Below are 22,207 nucleotides of genomic sequence, written 5' to 3'. Positions count from 1 at the left end.
AGATCACAGAAGGTATTGAAAACGCTGTCACTCTACACATACAGTAAACAACTTTCGCGATTGATTCTTTAAAAAACACATGCACAACAATTGTTCCTGCACTTACAGCACACCAGACACCAACTTTCACTGGTTGGCTTCAGCAAGTGTGTTGCTGTTCCTGCACTAGACTTTGTCACTCCAGTCTCTTGAGCTAGACGTTTCATTGATTTTCTAGATGTATGGCCCTTATGTTATCTAACTTCTGTTCCATTGTTCTAAGTTTATTCACCAAATTATGAATTGTTTGTGTGATGGGAACCCTTTCATCACAAAATTTACGTCAAACTTTTTGTCGATACTTTTCAGCAGATTCGTATTGTATTTCAAGTAAGTGTCATACAGAAATACAAGATGCTCTGAAGTATCGGGAAGCATATCATGACACACTTTTGACTAACTGTTAACTGGGAACAAATGTCTCATGGTGCTGATAACTATTGCCTGCTGCTGAAAGATCATAAACAAATTCCACATCCATGAACTGCACTGCCTGCTGTGTAACGTAGTACTGTGTAGTGGTCTACAAGTTAATTATTTTCCTTCATTCCATATGTTATTAGCCATCAAGCATGCTGAGTCTTTGGCAAAATTCCCATGCACTTTGTGGCCAGCAATGGACTGGTCATGGTGAAGCACAGAACCATGAATTCGTCAATAGCCTTAGAAGTGTTCCTGTTGTATACAGTGAAGTGAATGTATTTTTATACTGTAGGACTTTTTGCAGCATCCTGTGGTTCTCTTTTTGGACTCTCTCTGCATGGAATATATATGGTAGTATATAAATATGTAGACTGTGGTGTATGGGATGTGTTGCATGCAGCCACATCCCAGAAGACAGCAGTGTCAGTAGTCATAATGATATATTTCAGCATCCTGTTGCACTGTATAGAGTGGTAAGTGCAATGTTGTTCCTTTATTGGACACTACATGTTTCAGCCTAACTGGCCCTCTTTATGTGTACAGGTTGTTGTGGTTAAGGATTCTGCTGCTCACTGTAATGTGGTTTTCTTTCCTCCTAATGTAGTTGCCTCTGGTTGTTTTGCATGTGTGGCTTTGTTCAGTGACCAACACACAGCAGAACTCCCACTCCAGCAAGAACACTCAAGACAATCACAACCAGCAAATCAAACAAAACCAAAAGTAACCATGTGCAACCCACATAACCAAAATGACCAGAGGCAATTACAATAGGAGGAAAGAAACCCACATTACAGTGAGCAGTAGATTCCTTACCCACAACAACCTGTACACCTGAAGACGGCCAGTTAGGCTGAAACATGTAGTGTCCAATAAAAGAACAACATTGCACTTGAACGGTGCAAAAAATCTCAGATCTTAGTACTCACTGCAGTATGAAATCTTGTTGTCTTGGTACATTTGAGTTGAAATAATGAAATTTTATTCAGGTGTTTTGGAATGAAAACTCAAATTTCATGTCAGTGTGTTGAAGTGTTGTGTAGACAATGTATAATTGTATTAAGGGAGGTAGTGAGGTTTTCTGTGGTGTTCTGAATGTTCCAGACTGCGAGTCCTCAAGTGTCAGCCCTTCACACGCACCACAGAACCAAGTCGAGCCCCGATCCACTGAACATGCATAACATGTCTCTGGCAGAAGGTAAGGCTCCTCTGCAATAACTGGGCAGTCATGTTAAGTTCCTCGGAAACATACGGCCTCCTCCACATATATCTCAAACTGTTCTTCCTAGCCCTCCACCATATTTCTCTGTGTTCCTCTCGCATACGACATTCTATTCACACAAGTGTAGGTAGGGGTAACCATGTGATAACCTGTCCCTGTGACAAGTGCTTTAGGCTTTGCCAGAGGGGCCTGGAAGGGAAATCCCCCAGTGCTGTTGTCCCTACCATTCATGGGACCTATTTCCATGGCCTCTGTATAGTGATGAACATTTTGGGCTGCTTGATGCAGGGAAAGGCGAAGGGAACCAGTAGAGGAAGGATTGCCTTGAATGCTGCCATCCCCATGATCAGTGGGACACTGTGCTGTGTTCTCAGCTACTGCTTCCACATGAATTCTGTATTTTCAACGTTAAAGACCGTGGGTGCATGAGGCAGAAACTGACTGGCATGCTGAGAGAAATGTACCAGGGGACTGACACCTAGCTGAATTCTTCCATTAAGACAGTTGTCATTCAAATATGCTGACATGATCTAGTCCTTTTGTGGTTTGCAGATGGTTAATAAACACATGACACATAATAATTGGATGGTAGTCCATGCAATAGTCAAATATATCTGGCAAAGTCACAGTTATTTTAACGCTTAAGACATGGTTCTTAATCGTTTTTTGTCAAGAAACTTCATGACAGTACAGTAAATCCTCCTTATAATGGACTGATAGCTGGGACAGGGTGTACATTATTACCGATGTCTGCTATAAGTGAGTGAAGGGGTACCATAGGAAGTAGACCTTTGGATACACAGCCAGTGCATGCAATAAGCATAGAAACAGTATATTTACATAAGTATGTTCATAATGGGGTTCTCTTTTATTTTAAACAGTCCTTCCTGCCTCAACATATCCAAAAATTCACAATTGTACACATCCAGATTTTGTCAGTTATACTCAAAGTCCATTGTACCCCCCAGTCTTTTGTAATAAGGGTCACTGTATTTTGTGGTTTGGTTGTTCAAAATTCTATTTTAAGGTTTTTTAAGTATCAGAACAAGAGTTATGATGTTTATGTGTTATTTACATGTAACACAAATTATGTATTACAACTTGGTGCAGCTTAAGGGGTACTGTAGGCAGAGCTTTCTGACACATGAGGAAGGACACAGAACAAAGACTACCTTACATAGTGACATAGTGTAGTGTTCAAACCAGTACTAAAGCATGTGGGTGAGACCAGGATACTAACATCACAATGTAGGTGACATTAAAAGCAGATAAAGGTAAAGTTGTTCCTGTGCTTAAATAATTAAGCACTACACCATGAAGGTGTGTGGGGAGTGGATGTAAGATCCATGTTTTCTTGACCTTGGCACTTGTTGGAGGTGAGTGGTCAGCTTCATGCACCGGCCCCTTCTCCCCCCCTCCCCACCGGCCTACTGGATAAGAGGCTGGGTGGACCCCAGAGCCTGTCTTGTCCCTACCGGCATTCCTAACTATGACCCCTCAATTCTCCAGCCCATAGCCAGTCACTATACTGACTGAACTATTCGAACCTTACCTTAGTAGCAGAAAGCATGAGAATTATGGGACTGGGACATGGCATGGCACTGAGAACTGAAGAGATGTGTATGCAGTAGGTAGAAGAGAATTGAAATAACTGTCCACAGCATGTCTCACCATTGCCTTTTTATAGATTTCCATTCCAAACTTTATGGTGTAGACCTAGCAACAGTGACTCCAAGGAAACTATACTGCCACCATCTTCAGATCTGAGGAGTATGTCACGTGAGGAAGCAAGCAGAGTGAGCTCAGTGTGGATTCTGTAAGGGCCTCGATTTGCTTGCTGCTGTTGGTTCATTCAGGGTGGCTATCCAACCCTACTGCTTGCTTGGCCTGCATTTCAGCTCTGGAAATGCAGGCAGTATATTCTTCCAAAAATGCCAGTAAACCTCTACCAGAGAGCACAGCATCACATATCAGACTGTACTCTTAATACAGTATAGGTGCACACAATTTGAACGGATGACCTAAGTCATGTGCATCTTTACTTGCTGACTGTTCTTGTAAGTAATAACGGAAGCTGTGATGCTGTGCACAGGTGCATATCATTGGTGTTTTTCTTTCTGAAAAGGTCTTCATCTGCTCACATTTTGTGCCCCCCCCCCCTGCTGTCTGTGTATAATGTAAGAGAATAGACTGTGTGCACTCACTTCAGAAATTGGAAGTGACAGTGCTTTTTGCAGTTGAATTAACCTTTGAATAAGATGTTGCTTTTTTTTTTTTCTTTTCCAGCTTCTAGACGTTTGATTGCATCTGAATCAATGTCAGACTTGTCATGTGGTCCTAAGCGAGTGACAGCAGGAAGCACTTGGGATGTGGATTCTCCAAGAGTTACCCCTCCAGGCACACCACCCCCCCCATATGGAGGGGGCAGCAGCATTCTTAGCGAAGGACCAGAAACCGTTTCTCACATTGAAGAAGATGCCGCTACTCCTGATGAGGTATAAAATTGAGTCAGTATACGGTTCAGACCCGTTGACTGATAGCCATGTTAACTGAATGAAACATGGCAAGGATACTCTCCCTTTATTGTTACTGCTAGTCTAAGGTAGAGGTAAAGTTGTCCATATGTGTTCAGGCGTAGCTCTACCATTCTTGACATCGGCACTAGATGGAGTTGACTGGTCAGCTTCACGTTCTGGCCGATTTACCTCCAGGGAAATTGCCACCAGTACCCATTGCATAGGAGTTTTGGTGTACCCCGGAGCCAGCCTGGACGCTGTGGAGAACAGAAAAATCATGCCCTACCAGGAATTGAAGCCTGGCTGTCCAGCGTGTAGTCTGTCACTATACCAGCTGAACTATCCCCAGCTCCCCTGTTAGTATAAAACTTTTGAAATTGTAAGAGGAAGTTCTAGAGTATAACTTGTTGAGAGAATTTGGTATATAAAAGAAAACTTCATGCAAGACACCTGGCATGAGTTAGTTGTGTGAGTTGGCGTGCCCACTCAAGTCGTCCCTGGTAGAGAGGGAGTGACCATTAGTAGTGAGACCCTTTCCTCATTGAGGAGGAAGCCTCTATTTAAAATGGTGCAAAAGTCATGGAAAGTACAGAAATATGGTCATGGGTCTTGATGGGATCTGAAACCAAAACTGATCATGCTGGCGAGGACCAGCAAAAAATTACCTGACCGACTGACGTAGGTTGTTCACTACCTAAACTTCTACAACGTTTCTTAAATGTCAGTTACATTATCCTCATATTTCACAGTGAAATTATTGTTGATTCTTCATTCTAAGAATTTCCCTTTGTTTTAAAGAAATGCTTCATCAGTAAAACATCATAAACAAAAGGAAACAGATTTGTCTTCATTGTGAATTGTGTGACATTTTAGGAGACAATCATTGTAGCATACCTTCATCATGCAAGGGTAGATTTAACTGCATTCTTGTGCCAGGGCTATTTTATATTTATTTTTATGCAATTTTAAATGAACATCACATCTCTCATCCTTGGATTGTAAGCATGATTAGTCAGACCCTTCTACAGTCTGGCGCCTATGTACATATTATTCCAGCCAGAATTACTTTTCTTTTTTTGGACTTTGTTCATCCTCTGCTATTCTAAATGGGTTGCCAAGTGGTTGAGGTTAGCTCTTTCTAACGGACTCAACAGAGTAGGTGTCTCCCCCACCAAAGGAGGAGAAACAGATCCAGTTTCTGAAACCTTGTGTTTTCTGTTTTTCAGAATACTGAAGGATGGTCAAACTCCAAAAAGCCAGTAATTCTGAGTGTTGTATAGCACCATCAGAACCCTTATGTTCTTCTTATATTGTCTCAGGTTCCTTAATGGATGCATTTAACTCAGTTTTGCACAGGTTCAAATGGCCACAGAAGCTGAGGTGACCGTAAAAATCTAGTGTGTATGTGACATTAAGTCTGACAGATCTAATTTAACTTACAAGTTTTCAGATGTATGCTAGTATTGTATGTAGTTTTATATGAATTTTGTCATCATTCGTATATTTCTTGCACATCCTGATGATGGCCTATCTGGGCCGAAGCAAGTTGCAGGTGGAATGTTAAAAGCATTCGTTTTTGTGACTAACGCATTCATTTTCATATCCTCCTCCTCTACAGAGTCCAGACTGGCTCTGGGGCCCACCCAGCATCCTATCCAATGGGTACTGGGGGCTCTTTCCCCTGGGGGTATATTGGTCATGTCTTCATGGCATAGTGCTGAACTAATTAAGCACAAGGACTGTTTACCTTTTGCCTTTGACCCCAAGTTGCCAGATTGTGTAACTGGGTGTTCCATCATATTCTAACCTACTGCTGTTGTTAGTTGCTGTATTATAATATCACTGAAGTGAAGGTGTCTGTCTGTGTCTGTAATTTAGCATCAAGGTGCATATGGGAATGAGGCATATAGCTCCATGCATTCTAAACCTCAGCAGTGGACTGAGGCGAATGTTAGCTTCAAACCCCAGGCACTTTACACCTGAATAAACAACACTTCCTCCCCATCTATCACACAGGAGGCTGTGTGGGCCCCAGACACAGTCTGGATGCTGCAAGGAAGAGAGAAATCTCAGCCTATCTTGAGAATTAAACCTTGATTCATATATATATATATATATATATATATATCCTACTTTAGTCACTGTACTGACTGAGCTATTATGGCTGTCAGTTATTTGTTGGTACACCTTTTATTTTAATGACCCAGTCTCTTTGGCTTCTGTGTACCAAAACATTTGGCTTTTATGAACCCTTGCATGGGAGGATTTAAATCCCATCTATTAACATACTACGGGAGGAGTTTCCACTGGGCTATTGCATTAAGACACAGCAAGTAACCCTGGCTCTTGAACTAGTAGTAACTCTTATTTTTCATCGTGGGAAGCAGACCTACTTTTGTAAAAATAAGGAAAAAACAGTCACTTGAATTTTCAGTCTTGTTTACTGTCCACCATGCAACGATATCAAGATTTAAAATTTGTCACCGCACTACATATTTCAGCCTACTCAGCCATCATTTTAAGAAGGATTTAATTTTACATGCTGATATCATTAGGAGGTGGATGACTGCAAACAAAACTGAAAATTCTAATATCAGCTGTGGAAGGGTGCTAAGGTACAACATTAGTATTTGCATCTGGAAGGTTTTAGTAGCTGACAAAATGCCATTTAACACCTGATTTGTGATGGACATTTTCAGAGTAATTTACTCAAAAAGAAAAATGTTAAAGCCAGTTTATACACGGTTTATACAGTAACATGCACCTTTATCTCAAAGCATATAAAGTTCTAGTATTTAGAAGTGACAGTCCAGGAAAAGCTGCGCAAGTGGATGGGCAGGTCCATTCGTGAAAGTTGAGGGGTGTTGTGATTAGTCATTCATCTGTATTCAGTGCGAGCAGATGTCTCAAGTTGAGTTAAAAGCATTCTTCCTTGTACAGTCAAGATAAAAATTTTGACTCTTGGAGTCATATTTGAGTGTATTATTCTCTATTTACTGTATTAATATTTTATTGTTTATTTTTATTTGTTGATTTTCTTTTTTGTTTATTTATATTTGTAAATTTTCTCTATCTCCTTTAACATGCCACCTACACGAAGGAAATCGAGTGGAAAAGCGTTGCATTCACAATCAAGAGAAATTGTTAGTAATGTATTGTGACAAGTTGACCCCTACATCCCCAGCTGCACGTAGCGGTAACGTAGCGCTCGCGTAATAGGCGAGTAATCACCCCGCAACTCTCCCCGCGGTGACGTCACGAGCGGAGCCGACGTTAGCCGAGTCCCCGCAACCTTGAAGCTATGCAAAGCGAGTCAACAGCGGTGACGTCACCAAGGGGTAACAGCGTCCTAGGCTATACGCCACGTCACACTGGCAACAGCGAACAGAATAAAAGCCGGCTGAGCAGCAAGCGAGAGTCAGTGTGTTATCAACAGTGCTCAAGGTAGCAGCCTGCGAGTGTGCGATAACCAAGAAATCAGCGAGCGGAAGACTTATTATGTGCTTTCGAGACTTAGTGAGTGCTGTAGTACAGTTATACTTGGAGTGTGTAATTCAGGGAGATTTGTATAGCTCCCGCGTTATTAGTACAAGAAGATTTTGTTGTAGGGTTTGTAAAGTGTGGAAACCCGTATCAGTGTCATAATTAATTGTAGCCGGTATTTGTAGATTGTTCAATAAACCAATTAACGATCTCTACGGCGTATTCTGTAACGAAACACGTTACAGTATACAAGTACAGTAAAACTTGGTTATAGCAACATCGGTTTCTGCGACACCTTGTCTATTGCGTCAAATATTCAATGGTACGAACTAATTCCTCATAAAGCAACTATTTTTATACCTTGCTTAGTATNTTTTAGGTCCCTTTGATGACGTTATAACCAAGTTCTACTGTATATGAAAGAGGCTGGGCCAACACTTACAGTGAGGAACATAGGAGTGGAAGTAGCAAGGGCAACCGGTGTATTGGAAAATAGTGTCAGAAGAATAATAAGAGAAACAAAAAATATCGAATCTGGGGCTTCCACTTCCTTTTTGACACCCCATAAAGAAAACCGTAGGAAATCTCCACTAGCCACTTCGGATGATTTTAATAAGTCTGTGGTGTGAAGAACAATTAATGACTTCTACATAGACAAAAAACGGAGACCTACCATGAAAAAAGTTCATGAAAAGTTGAAGAAAGCGTTAGATTTTCAGGGATGCATCTCCACATTAAAGAAAATTATTTTGAAACTGGGGTTCCGCTGGAAGAAAACAAAACATAATTGGCAGATACTGGTGGAACAATACAATATCAGAGCCAAACCTCTTCAGTATCTGCAGCAAATTAAAGAATATAGGCATAGGGCCGCCCAGTCATCTACATGGATGAAACCTATGTTCATTCATCGCACACCACCCAATATGCATGGAGTGATGGATCCATCCAGGGATTATTTTCCCCTGTGTTCAAAGGCCAACGGCTCATTGTTATCCATGCATGGGGAGAGCAAGGTTTCATCCCTAATGCCTGTGTCCGCTTCAAATCCCACCAAAAAGCAGGAGCCTACCACAGTGACATGAACTATACCAATTATGAAAAATGGTTAAAGGAGCGACTTATTCCTAACCGTCCTCAAAATTCTGTCCTTGTCATTGATAATGCTCCCTACCATAAAGTACAACTAAACAGAGCCCCTAACTCAAATTCAAGAAGAGATTTTGTGATATCCTGGCTAAAATATCACCTTCCACCTATTACCTTCAGTTACCCTGATTTTTCATAATTGCAGAATCCAGACATATATAATATGATCCTACCGCTCAAACCGAAATACCTTTCCTATAAAATAGATGGAATCTTTGCAGAACACAATCACGATATTTTACCACTCCCTCCGTATCACCCAGAACTCAACTCAATTGAGTTAATGTGGTCCACCGTAAAAAATTTGGTTGCTCAAAACAATACCACATTTAAGATGGATGACATCATTAAACTGGCAGACCAAAAATTGGCTTGCATAACCGCAATGTAGGTGCCAACATTTAAGGAACATTGAGCAACAATTAATGGCATGGGAAGGCCTTTTGGACGCAGGACGGGAGTTCGTCTTCCATGTTGGTGGTGATAGTGATGACAGTTCTGATGATAGTTCCAATTCATCTGGTGGTGATGAGGAAGGACAGGCATGTGGAGATGATATCTATGCGGACATTGCCAGTGTTGCCCCTTTAGAATAGACGTGTGTAATATGTAAATAAACTCTTCATGTATAAAACAGTGAAAAGTGTATAATAGTGTATAGTGCATAATAGTCTGCCATTCTTCACTTAAAACTTAATATCGAATGTGTGAACATCATCGTGACTTAACCACCAACACTATGCAACACAATGAGGTAAGAAGTTATTTCCTTTTGAGAACGCCTGTACTGCATTCCCCTCCACACTTGTCGGCATGCTGCTGCTCTCCCCACCACTACAAATATTTCTCCTACTCTGCGTTAGAGGACTGTCAGCTCTAAATACTACAACTCTACAAGCAGACTTTGTGTGGTTCAGATATGGCTTGTGAGACAGAAGCACAAAGCATGTGCAGGTAACAGTGTTCCATGCAGACAGGTAAACAAGGGTGTAATGAGATACATGTGTTTCATGATGTGCAGCATGGTGGTGGAGATGCAACTTCACCGGAGGTGTCACCCCTCAGGACAAGTTGTGGTTCATGTACAAATACAGCTACTATGCAGCAGCAGCCAATCATTTCGATGGAGGAGGATGAGATGTCTGACCAAGAAGTTGTGAGTACTGATCAGCTGTCAACTCTGTGAACATCATACTTTGTGTAGGCAACCTCAAATCTTACACAGTACAAGGGCTATTCTGAAATTGACCTTGGGTGAGCTGTTAACAAAACAGACTACAAGAAAACAGTTGTATTATATACAGAAAATACGTACATATTTAACCCTTTCACTGCTAGTATGTTAATTAACTCTCAGTACCCTCTGTGCTGAATTATTTTTGAATAAATCTTTTATAAATAATTTAAGTGCAAAGTATGAACATTTGTGATAAAATGTAACTAATCTTACCTCAGACAGGGAACAGGCATCAGAAGTTGCAAATATGTTTAGTTATTCAGTATTTTTCACGGGGGGGGATATCCATTAAACCAGGGTTGTCGAAGATGGCCAAAAAAGTACAAAATTCACTATCCTAGTCTTATCACTGTGTCATATGTTGAGTGAAGTCCACAACTTTATTTAAAACTATTGTAGAAAGCACCATGCACTATATGAAGCCATTTTTACTAGCCCTGTGAAATACTCTCGTCACATGACCATGGAGCGCGTGCCTCGCTGTGCAGATGCAACCTTTTACATTTCTTAAGCTAGAGGGCAGAAGAATGCAGCCATTGAAATTAATGATGCTTCATTATGTTCCCAAGAGATGACTCTATGCTTCCGCCAAGTTTGAATGAGATTGGTGCAAAGGAACCTGAAATTTGAAACTCTAAATTCGCATTACAGGTTTTGTCGGTCACAGCAAGGACGCCATGTTCTTCAGAGATTTCATATGTCAGCTGCAGCAGTGTAAGGGTTAAGCGACTTCTGAACATAGTCACCACTGGAACTGAGGCACTTGTTGTATAGGGGAATATATTCTTGTGTGCCTATATCAAAGAAGTCTGCTGCCCATGATCCCAGCCACGTTTTGACACCTTCCATCAACTCCTCTTATTGTTAAGTTCTGTGATCCCAACCAGTTCTTCAGGTCGGTAAACAGGTGGTAGTCGTAAGAAGGGTGGTCATCAAACAGCTCTCAGTTGAAATGCCCCTTTAGTGCTCGAGTGTGAGCAGCACATGGTCGTGGAGGAACACTACACCAGATGTCAGGATTCCACTCCTTTTGTTCTGAATGGCCCTAAGAATTTTTTTTTGGTGTTTCACAGTGCACTTGTGACATTATTGAGGTCCCTTGTTGCATGAGTTCCACCATCAGCACCACTTTCCTATCCCAGAAAACAGTTGCCATCAGCTTTCTGGCATGCAAATGTTTATTTAAACTCTATCACCTTGTCTGGTGAATGTGTGTGCATCCACTGCTTTGAGCATTTTCGAAAATCATCTCGCACAAAACTTGTGGTAGCCTAGTCTGACTGTGATAATCTTGTAGAGAGCAGCTTGTGAAATTTGTGGAAACTCGCACAGTAGTTCTGAAATTGTGAAGCATCATCTTTCACAAGTTTTTTGGTCAGCACTTTGAACAAGATCATCACTCACTACAGATGGCTGACCACTTTCCTCTTCTTCGTGAACATTCTACACCATTGTCTGATAGTTTTTTCACTCATTACATTTTCGCCATAAACGACACATGATTCACAATGGATTTCCCCAGCATTAGTGTTTTTAGCATGGAGGAAGTGGATCACAGTGCAAATTTTGTGGCTGGTTGGATTATCAATCACAGGACACATCATAACTCACACTGTAGAGACAAGAACAAACACTAGGTGACCAGTTATATGATGATTTACAAGGTAGTGAGTAAAGTGACACTACCTGCATGTGTGAGCTTTCCCCTGCTCCTACATTAGTTAGATAAAATAAATGGAAGTTACTTTGCGAATAGCCCTCACATGTTACAATTTCTCACCAACTCACAAATGCAGGAAGGATGTTAAAAATAGAATCTAGTAACTCTCATATTATAGGATGATGTTATATGTTGCTGTTAGATTGTGACACATCCTCATTTCCATACAAAATGGATCCTGTTAGTCTATCTGAAAGTAGACAAAGGTATACAGAGAATTCATTTCTGTAGTTTGTTAGTGTACTGTCACAGGTGTTGCATGAAATCTGTAGCTCATTTAATGGCGTTGTCAGGAACTCTCAGTGAGTGTCATATAAAATGTCTCTGAATCAAGAACAGAAGCCTGTGTAAATGTATAGTTATTGGGCACCTACGTTACGTTCCGTAGATCCAAAGTAAGTCAGAATGACTGTAGGATGTGGAAGACGCCATAAATACTGTTACTGGGCTTGATTGAGACAGTTATTGAACACTTCTTACACCATCCTGAACTTATCTGTTGTTTCTGTGGGTTACAAGAGTATGTCACAGTAAGAACCTGTGACCGTCAGTTTGGACGCTTACTTCAAAATTTACTTTTGTGTTGCAAGTGTGCACACCTTATTTGGGCTGACATTACTATCATACTTGTTGTCTCTTATCCAACCCATGATGCTGCATCTGCGTTGACATCTGTATTCCTATGTCTGTAGCAGCTGTGACAGAATTCCAGAATTGGAATAAGTTTCTTGTGGTATTTTGCTTTGCAAAATTCGTGATACAAATTTGATTTTTGAAGAAAGGCATCTTCTGGGATCTGGCACCGTGTATTCTTGGTTTTCACCGACGTTTTGGAGGAACGTATGGCCTCCATCTTCAGGGCAGGTGAAAACCTCAAAACTTACAAATTTGATTTTTGTTTTGCAAGTCTGGGACACTGAATTAACATTCTGAATTCCTTGAAAAGTTTATTTTTAGCTACATGTTTTGGGATTTTATTGCACTTTCCTTTGCTTTACTTCTTCATGTATTTTTTCTATTGTTTCATCTTCTCCTCTTGTGCTGCCTTGACGAGATGGCTTGTTCTCACATATCTTTTCGATATTTTCTTGATGTTAATGAAAACTGTTATCTTTCAGCGTTAGGTGTATCAGGCCACACAAGGAATTTACTCATATATCCAGTGTGGACAGTATTTTTTTATTGCTAGTGGGGTGGGACTAAGTCCCTTGTACTGCGGCCACTTCTGGCCTATTGTACCAGTCCCAGATGATAGGTGAGGGTGATTGTGGAGCAATTGGTGGAATGAAGATTGACAAGGGAAACCGAAGTACTCGGAGAAAACCTGCCCCAGCGCCACTTTGTCCACCACAAATCCCACTTGACCAGACCCGGGATCGAACCCGGGCCGCCGCGATGGGAAGCCAGTGAGTAACCGCTTGAGCTATGGCGCAGCCACTGTGTGGATAGGAACTGAAATTGGAAATTATTCATTTCAGTTATTGGCAACGTTTTGTTTGCAATATGTGTTCTCAAGTAACATAGCAATCACAAGTAAATCTTATGAACTGTATATTCTGGTGGTCTCTGAGGTTTGTTGTAGTTTGAAAAGAATAGTGGGAAGACTGAAGCGTAGGTGAGTGGATAATATTAAAGTGGATGTTAGAGAGATAGGATGGGATGGTATGGATTGGATTGATCTAGCTCAAGATAGGGACCAGTGGAGGGCTGTAGTGAACATGGCAATGAACCTTTGGGTTACATAAAATGCTGGGAAATTGTTGAGTAGCTGCAGAATTGGCTCAGCTCCATGAGTACGTAAGTAAGTGCCTCAGCTGTGCGGATTGCTGTGAGGTGGCCAACAGCTGTGCTGTGTAACCTACCTCCTTGCGCAGCTTCTTCTATTCAGTATTCACACACAACATGCCCAGCACACACACACACACACACACACACACACACACACACACGTTTCAGGGAAGTGAGTTTATTTGATTCTTGGGTTGTGAGACAGTGCATATGAACTGGCATTCTTACTGTGGCATGTCCGCTATTTGAGCAGATGCCATATGTTTATTTTGTTTGTTCTTTGCATCGTTTCAGGGGCAGTTGGAAGACCATGGGCCATTCAAAAGCCTTTCCAAGCTGTGGGAACATAACGCACATCTAGCAGTGTTCATGAACTACGTCATATCAAACAGTGATCCATCAAGTTTGGTACGGAATTATGTGTATATATATCTCGTTTACTTAAATCTTAATTGTTCTGATTTTTTATTTTATTCCTGTTAATCTGTTCTAGTAATTATGTTGAACAGTACATAAAGTACTTTCCTAATAATCATTTCTCTTATTTCAGTTGTTTTATTTGATAACTGACCTGTACAAAGAAGGGAACGCCAAGGAAATGAAGAAGTGGGCATATGAAATTCATTCGAGCTTTCTGGTTCCTGGAGCGGTAAGCTTTTGTCTCACAGTAATTACATGTAACTTCTGGCATATTTTCATTCCCCCCCAATATGTACGAGGGTGAGTCAAATGAAAACCTTAAAAAACCTTAAAGTGAAAACTTTAAATATTCTTTTATAGTATTATTTATTGTGCACAAGTGGTACAAAGCTGTATCACTTTTCAACATAATCTACCCCACGCTCAATGCAAGTCCTCCAGCGCTTACAAAGTGCACGAATTCCTTTAGAAAAAATTCTTTTGTAGGTCCGCGCAACCACTCATGCACTGCGTGGCATACCTCTTCATCAGAACGGAATGTCTTTCCTCCCATTGCTTCTTTGAGTGGTCCAAACATATGGAAATCACTTGGGGCAAGGTCTGGTGAGTATGCCGGATGAGGAAGGCACTCAAAATGCAGGCCATTCATTGTCGCAACTGTTGTATGGGCTGTATGGGGCCTTGCATTGTCATGTTGCAAAATGATACCTGTGGACAGCAATCCACGTCGCTTTGATTTGATTGCAGGCTGAAGATGATTTTTTAGGAGATCTCAGTATGATGCACTGGTGACAGTGGTCCCTCTAGGCGTGTAGTGCTCCAAGATGACACCTTTTTCGTCCCAAAAGAGAGTCAGCATAACCTTCCCTGCTGATGGTTGTGTTCAAAACTTCTTCGGTTTTGGAGATGAGGAATGGCGCCATTCCTCGCTCGCTCTCTTCATTTCCAATTGGTGGAAGTGAATCCAGGTTTCGTCCCCAGTAACGATTCTTGCAAGGAAGTCGTCACCTTCTCGTTCAAAGTGCCGCAGAAGTTCTTCACACCATCAATAGGTCGGTCTTTCAATTCAGGAGTCAGCTGCCATGGCACCCATCTTGCAGACACTTTGTGAAACTGGAGCACATCGTGCACAATGTGGCATGCTGAACCATGACTAATGTTTAAACTTGCTGCAGTTTCATTCAATGTCACTTAGTGGTTTTCCCTCACTATGGCTTCAACTGCTGCAGTGTTCTCTGGAGTCATAACTCGATGTGCCTGGCCCGGACGAGGAGCATCTTCCAGTGAAGTCACACCATTTGCAAACTTCCTACTCCATTTGTACACTTGCTGCTGTGACAAACATGCATCACTATACTGAAACTTCATTCTTCGATAGATTTGAATAGGTTTCACACCTTCACTACACAAAAAGCGAATAACAGAACGCTGTTCTTCCGTGGTGCAAGTCTCAAGTGGCGCAGCCATCTTATACTGGTGCTGTGACAGTGTTCGTGCATCTGCACAATGCTGCAACCTATGGGCTATTCTGCACCCTGTTTGTAGCACGCTTACCAACTTACAGAATAATGGCGTGAAATTTCGATTTTTTTATGACAAATTTAAGGTTTTCATTTGACTCACCCTCGCATTTCTGCAGCTTTTAGTCTACCCTTTTGTCATTCTGTATGTGTCCCACACTCAGATCCATAGAGGAAGAGTTCATATCACCATAATCTTATGGAATTCAAGTAGGGTCTCTCTCCTAATATTACCGACTGAAGTGTTAATAATAATACTGCATGTTTGTTGGATCTTTGTAGTTTCACATTGATCAGAACCCATACTAAGATTTGAATAATTAAAATTCAATATTTGTTCAAGAGTATGTTCATTAACTGCAATTTGAGTTCTTATGAAACTTGTTTCCAATGCAGAGGTCAGAAATTAAAGAAGCTGTAAGAATCACACGTTTCGCAGCAGTGTCTTTAAAAGAAGTGTCAGGACATGCTCAGATGTCCATTGAAGTACCAGGGGTCCTCCCTTGCTTGACAACAGCTGTGGTGCTGATACCATTAATTGGCAGACTTCAGTGTAGGAATGCTGAGGGATTCATCCCTAGCTCATGTGCTGGTCCCTGGTGCTGGCATTTCTTAGAGGTTACTATGTGCGCTGTCTGAGATGTGAATGTCTATATTTTGTTAGGCCAGGAAGGTCAGTGAGATCATTTTTGGCTTTCATATATGTGGCTGTGAATAGTGGATCTTTTTGGTCATAAGCTTAGCTTGCCACCTGCTTCTGCTGCTTTCTTGCTTCTCTTACTCTTCAACCCTGAAGACGGAGGTGGTACATTCCACCGAAATGTTGTTCTCTGCCAGAACCGCTTAATGTTACTACCCGGGAAACCATACTCTACAGTCATCGTAGAATTCAGAAAACCGGTGGCGGCATTCAAGTAACAGAACTCTTGTTTGGGTGAAGGGAAATGCATATCTAGTCCCTGGCACATTCATGGTACCTGATAAGGTGTAAAAATCCCGGAAGTGAAGGGCTGTCAGTGGCACAGTGGAGCTCTGAGGCATCCACTAAGCTCATACTTAACTCTAAAACTGCTTCCAGCAAGCGGCCTCAGGTAGCTTGTATCTTCGTTGCACAAGTATGCACTGTACCATATTAGATTTAGGCTATTTTCAGCTACTTATTTGTGAAGGAAACACTGTGGTGTTGCCTTTGTGTGAACAAATACAGGAAGACCATAAAGTCTTAGCTCTATTACAAACATACCTGAAAGAAGAGTACAAGAGAAGTTGACAAACAATTTATATTGCAAAAAAAAAAAAAAAAAAAAAAAAAAAAAAAAAAAAAAAAAAAAAAAAAAAAAAAAAAAAAAAAAAAAAAAAAAAAAAAAAAAAAAAAAAAAAAAAAAAAAAAAAAAAAAAAAAAAAAAAAAAAAAAAAAAAAAAAAAAAAAAAAAAAAAAAAAAAAAAAAAAAAAAAAAAAAAAAAAAAAAAAAAAAAAAAAAAAAAAAAAAAAAAAAAAAAAAAAAAAAAAAAAAAAAAAAAAAAAAAAAAAAAAAAAAAAAAAAAAAAAAAAAAAAAAAAAAAAAAAAAAAAAAAAAAAAAAAAAAAAAAAAAAAAAAAAAAAAAAAAAAAAAAAAAAAAAAAAAAAAAAAAAAAAAAAAAAAAAAAAAAAAAAAAAAAAAAAAAAAAAAAAAAAAAAAAAAAAAAAAAAAAAAAAAAAAAAAAAAAAAAAAAAAAAAAAAAAAAAAAAAAAAAAAAAAAAAAAAAAAAAAAAAAAAAAAAAAAAAAAAAAAAAAAAAAAAAAAAAAAAAAAAAAAAAAAAAAAAAAAAAAAAAAAAAAAAAAAAAAAAAAAAAAAAAAAAAAAAAAAAAAAAAAAAAAAAAAAAAAAAAAAAAAAAAAAAAAAAAAAAAAAAAAAAAAAAAAAAAAAAAAAAAAAAAAAAAAAAAAAAAAAAAAAAAAAAAAAAAAAAAAAAAAAAAAAAAAAAAAAAAAAAAAAAAAAAAAAAAAAAAAAAAAAAAAAAAAAAAAAAAAAAAAAAAAAAAAAAAAAAAAAAAAAAAAAAAAAAAAAAAAAAAAAAAAAAAAAAAAAAAAAAAAAAAAAAAAAAAAAAAAAAAAAAAAAAAAAAAAAAAAAAAAAAAAAAAAAAAAAAAAAAAAAAAAAAAAAAAAAAAAAAAAAAAAAAAAAAAAAAAAAACAGCTAATGTGATGATGATTGTGTGGCCGATGGTGACACTGCTGAATGAACACGGTTGCAGAAATGAGAATTACATCACCACTGTGGCACTAGGCACGTTTCTGCCAGGAATACAGAAGACATCCACATTGAGGACAGTCCAGCAAGTGGCTGTTGATACAGGAAGAAGAAAGACAGGCCTTTGGTAAATGCTGGCTCAGTTGTCAGGGTTTGTGAGGCTTTTCAATGCAGCCCAGAGAAATCCGTTCATCATGTCAGCAGGGAACTGTGATTTCCCCATTTGTCTGTGCAGAAAGTTATCCACAGCAGGTTAAATCCACATACAGACAAGATACAGATGGTTTAAGCACTGTGACCAGGCAGTGGGCCTCATCAGTATGAATTTGCCGTAGTGTTGATGGACTGGATTGGCAGTGACAGTGGCTTGTTGAACGAAGTCATTTCTAGTGATGAGTCGACCCTTCATTTGTGTGGTGTGGTACAGTGGCACTGTTGAAGCCACATACAGTTCCTGATCATGAATTGGATAGCCATGCATCGGATTTGTGGTGTACGCTTTTTTCCATGAGGTGATGAGTGCAAGCCACATCAATATGCTTGATTTATTGACTAATCTCTTCGCTCCCTTTCTGCCCCGAAAATAATGGCTGTGGGGATTCGTTGCGTTGACCACAGAACACCCTCTATCCGCTAAAGTTGGCACTAACTTTGCTGACAAATGGCGGTTGCTCAGTCTGTATAGTTTGCTTGCAGACTAAAACCACGGAGTTAGTTTTGTTTGTATGTACATTGGCAGGCATTGAAAGTTTTTGAGTTCTTTCAAGCTGTGCAAACCGTTCTGCGCTATCTCTTGTGCTTCATGTTTTAGGAATGTTTGTAATGTGGTGAAGACTTTATGTTCAATCTGTATATTGTTTTAACTTATTTTGTAAATCTTTTAATGTTCATTATTGAGCCAGGATAGCATAGTCAGTATAGTGACTGGCTATGGGCTGGATGACCGAGGGATCAGAGTTTGAGTCCTAGTAGGGTCACAGAATTTTCACGCCTCCATGTAGTCCAGACTAGGTCTAGGGTCCACCCAACCTCCTACCCAGTGGGTACCGGGGACTATTTCCCCTGGGGTAAAGTGGCAGGGGTTTGTAGCTCACCACTTACATCCAGCTAGTGCCGAGGTGAAGAAAATATGGATCTATATATCCACTCCCCCCTACATCTTTATAGTATAGTCCTTAATTAGTTAAGCACAGGGACAACTTTACCTTTACCTTTCTTACCTCTTTAGTGTTCATTATAAATGTAAAGCTTCTCCAAGTTTATGTTGTAATTTTATAAGAACCATGGCAACTCTTCTCTTGCAGCCACTGAGGCTAAGCAACGTAGATGAAAATGTTGCAAGAGAGATCGATGATGTTCTGCTGAAGGATTCAGAGAAGGAAGAATTTCTCAGGAGGGTAAGTGCCAGTATTATATAAGATTCATACTGTGGTACAGTAAACCCAAGCTAATCAGGTTACAATTAATCCAGATGTTGGATTATCCTGCTTGAAATGTGAAATATGGAAAATGAAAAATTCTTTTCACAGTTGGCTACCTACTTTAAGCAACACATGGAGTTTAGGACAGCAGATGAGTCACTTGTCTGTGCAGACATAACTTGAGACAGTTTCTTCAAACCTGTGTTATTACGTTCAAAAACAAGTACAGCTTTGGAGTCCTCTATCAAATAAATGTACTGTCATTGAATGGTTTTTAAATAATGCTCTACAGTGATGTTCTGTTATTTATTTTCATCAGCGCTATTTATATCATGAAATTTTCTATTTATTTGTGTTGTAAGTATTTTTGTCTTTTAGGGCTACCATTTGCTTCACTGATCTGGATTATCACTTTATCCAGATCAACCACCCCCGTTATTCCATAGTAGTGAGGGTTTATGACCTCATGTTGTGGTCTTGTATGTGGGTATAATGTTTTCATAAGAACATTCTGCCTCTGTCATCAGAAGACTGATGCAGTATGTTCCTCCAAAATGCGTGTAGCCACCAGCTAGAATATGTGATCAATTCACTTTGCTCTTTGTGTTCTCAGGGTTCTAATCTTCAGTGAACACTTTATATCAGGGGTTATCAAACCTGTAATGCCATGTGTGTCTGAAATAGTAGCATTATGTGTGTGAATGTGTGCACACACAACCCTCCCCCCTGCCCCACCCCACCCCGCATTCTCTGGTGGTTAGTGTAAAGTGCTGGTGTGCACATTGTTGCATGTCCTTATCGGATTGTACTGAGACCTCCGAAACCCAAATGGCTCTACAGACTCTGCTGCATCTGCAGTTAGCAATACAATTTTACTGTGTATTTTTGGCTGCAGCTGCATTTACTGAAGGTACTAACATTACATTATACTGGCTTGTCAGCGCAAAGTGGGTGTATTGTCACCACAGAATGGCACATGCTCAGGTTGCAGGTGCAGGAGATGGCCTCCACATATGGAAAGTAACCACAAATATATTGAATAAGCAGTCATGGACAGCAGACAGGGGTAATCCTCACTCTTGGCGGGTTGGGCATGGGACTAACAACTTCTCTCACCTTAAAAACAGGCTGTTTCAGAATGTTACACAGGGCCTTGGACTCGGTTGGATTCTTTGGAACAGCGTAAGCTGATGAAAATGGGGATGCCATTTTTGCATGAACTGTGTGGACTCTGTATAATGCAGGTTCACTGACAACACTTGAAAGAGAAATAGCAAAGTACATATAAGTTAGATTTAGCGGGATTGCAAGAAGTTAGATGGGACAGGAGTGGCACTGAACCAGCGGGTGGATATACATTCGTCTATGGAAATGGAAGTGAGAATCATGAATTACATAGAAGATTTTTTTAAAATAAGAGAACCATATCAACAATTAACAGGGTAGAGTTAATACCGAGAGGCCTCTGGTATGATGCCCAAACAGAGGATAAAACTGACGATACGATAGACAGCTTCTGTGAGGAATTAGAACTTGTATTTAGTAAATTCCTTAAGTGCCAAAAGAAGGTTTTGTTAGGAGATTTCAGTGCCAGAGTGGGTAGAGAAACCAACAATTGGGAGTGGGAGTTTATATGAAATTAATAATGATAATAGAGTTAAAGCAGTAAACTCTGTCACATCCAAAAATATAATTGTTGAGTATAGTGTTTCCCACATTGTAACATTAATGAATTTACTTGGACATCTCCAGATGGAAAGATGCACCATTAGATCAACCATATTTTGATACATGCGATGATGTCATCCAAGTGTTAGTTAGTTAGTTATTTAGAGAGGGTGGGTTTCCCCATGCACTGCGACCAGTTTGATCTATTGTGCTTCCCTCTATGATATTCTACCAGTCTCTATACCCTACCGATAAATGGTGCGTACCATCAGTCCCACCGAGCAAGCGAGTTCGGCCACTTGCTTAGCAGTGTCTATAATGCTTCCCCCATATATCAGAGGCCTTAGAGACTATTGTTGGGCGGGAAACGTCCTGGAATTTGGCTCAGTGATCCTCTTTGGGGATATGAGGTTCTTTTACATGCCGTAAAGTTACAACACGGGACACACAGCTTAAAGTCCCTCCCGGAGGACTTGTTCCCTGAATTTTTCCGCCCTTAAAAATTCGATGACCTCCGCCGGGTATTTGAACCCGTGTACCATGAGTAATGAGGTGGGAACGTTAGCTCTAGACTACGAAGGCCGCTTCATCCAAGTGTACTTGATATCTGATCTTTCGAGGGAGTGGATCATGACACTGACACAATCTGGTGGTGGCAAAAATTAGGGAGAGACTGGCAGTAACAAAACATGCATCCAAAAAATTTGGTATAGAGAAGTTCAGTTTCAGGAAACTGGACAGGGCAGAGGGTGAAGAACAGAAGCAGGTTCGCATCATTGGAAAACTTGACGTTAATAGAGCCTGTCAAAGTATTGCAGAAAATATCAAAATTTCAGTCAAGGAGAATCTTAGGTAATTATGAATTGAAGCAGCATAAGCCATGGTTCAGTCAAGGATGTTCAGTATTCTGAGATCAGATGAAACAAGCCGAATTTAGCCAAGTAAATGGGGATAGTCTGAACAATATGGGACATGAAGCCAACAGACATTTCAGGAACGAAAAGAGGGAATATCTGAAAGGTAAAACTAATGATCTTACAACACACTAAGAACAAGAACATGAGAGATTTATACAGAGGAGTGAATGAAATTAAGGAGGGTTACAAACCTAGAAGTAACTTAGTGTAGGATGAAAATGATGATCTACTTGGAGATTCCCACAGCATTTGGAACAGGTGGAAGAATCACATCTCTTATCTACTGAATGTAGATGTCAGGATGAGCCATTAGTACCTCAGCCTTGTCGTGTTCAGGTTGAAATTGCTACCACCCTGTTTGAAAAGTATGAGTTACCAGGCAGTAATCAGATTCTGGCAGAAATTATTCAAGCAGAAGGTGAAAAATTACATTCTGAGATCCATAAATTTGTTGATT

At 39.7% G+C, this 22,207-nt stretch overlaps 1 protein-coding gene across 7 annotated transcripts in view; it reads left to right on the top strand.

Moving 5' to 3' along the window:
* LOC111868402 (rho guanine nucleotide exchange factor 12) overlaps nt 1-22,207 on the top strand; it is a 443,237-nt gene that overhangs the window by 112,680 nt on the left and 308,350 nt on the right. For all 7 annotated transcript variants that reach the window (XM_023859003.2, XM_023859000.2, XM_023859001.2 and 4 more), the window contains 6 exons: nt 1,564-1,657; nt 3,968-4,176; nt 9,851-9,985; nt 13,869-13,982; nt 14,125-14,223; nt 19,049-19,141. In XM_023859003.2, the coding sequence (XP_023714771.1) occupies nt 1,564-1,657; nt 3,968-4,176; nt 9,851-9,985; nt 13,869-13,982; nt 14,125-14,223; nt 19,049-19,141 (744 nt within the window). The remainder of the gene's footprint in view (nt 1-1,563; nt 1,658-3,967; nt 4,177-9,850; nt 9,986-13,868; nt 13,983-14,124; nt 14,224-19,048; nt 19,142-22,207) is intronic.

This window comes from Cryptotermes secundus, unplaced genomic scaffold (genome assembly GCF_002891405.2).
Source record: "Cryptotermes secundus unplaced genomic scaffold, Csec_1.0 scaffold58, whole genome shotgun sequence".
NCBI lineage: Eukaryota > Metazoa > Arthropoda > Insecta > Blattodea > Kalotermitidae > Cryptotermes > Cryptotermes secundus.
The sequence above is the reverse complement of the archived record's forward strand: the minus strand, read 5'-3'. Positions and strand labels throughout refer to the sequence as shown.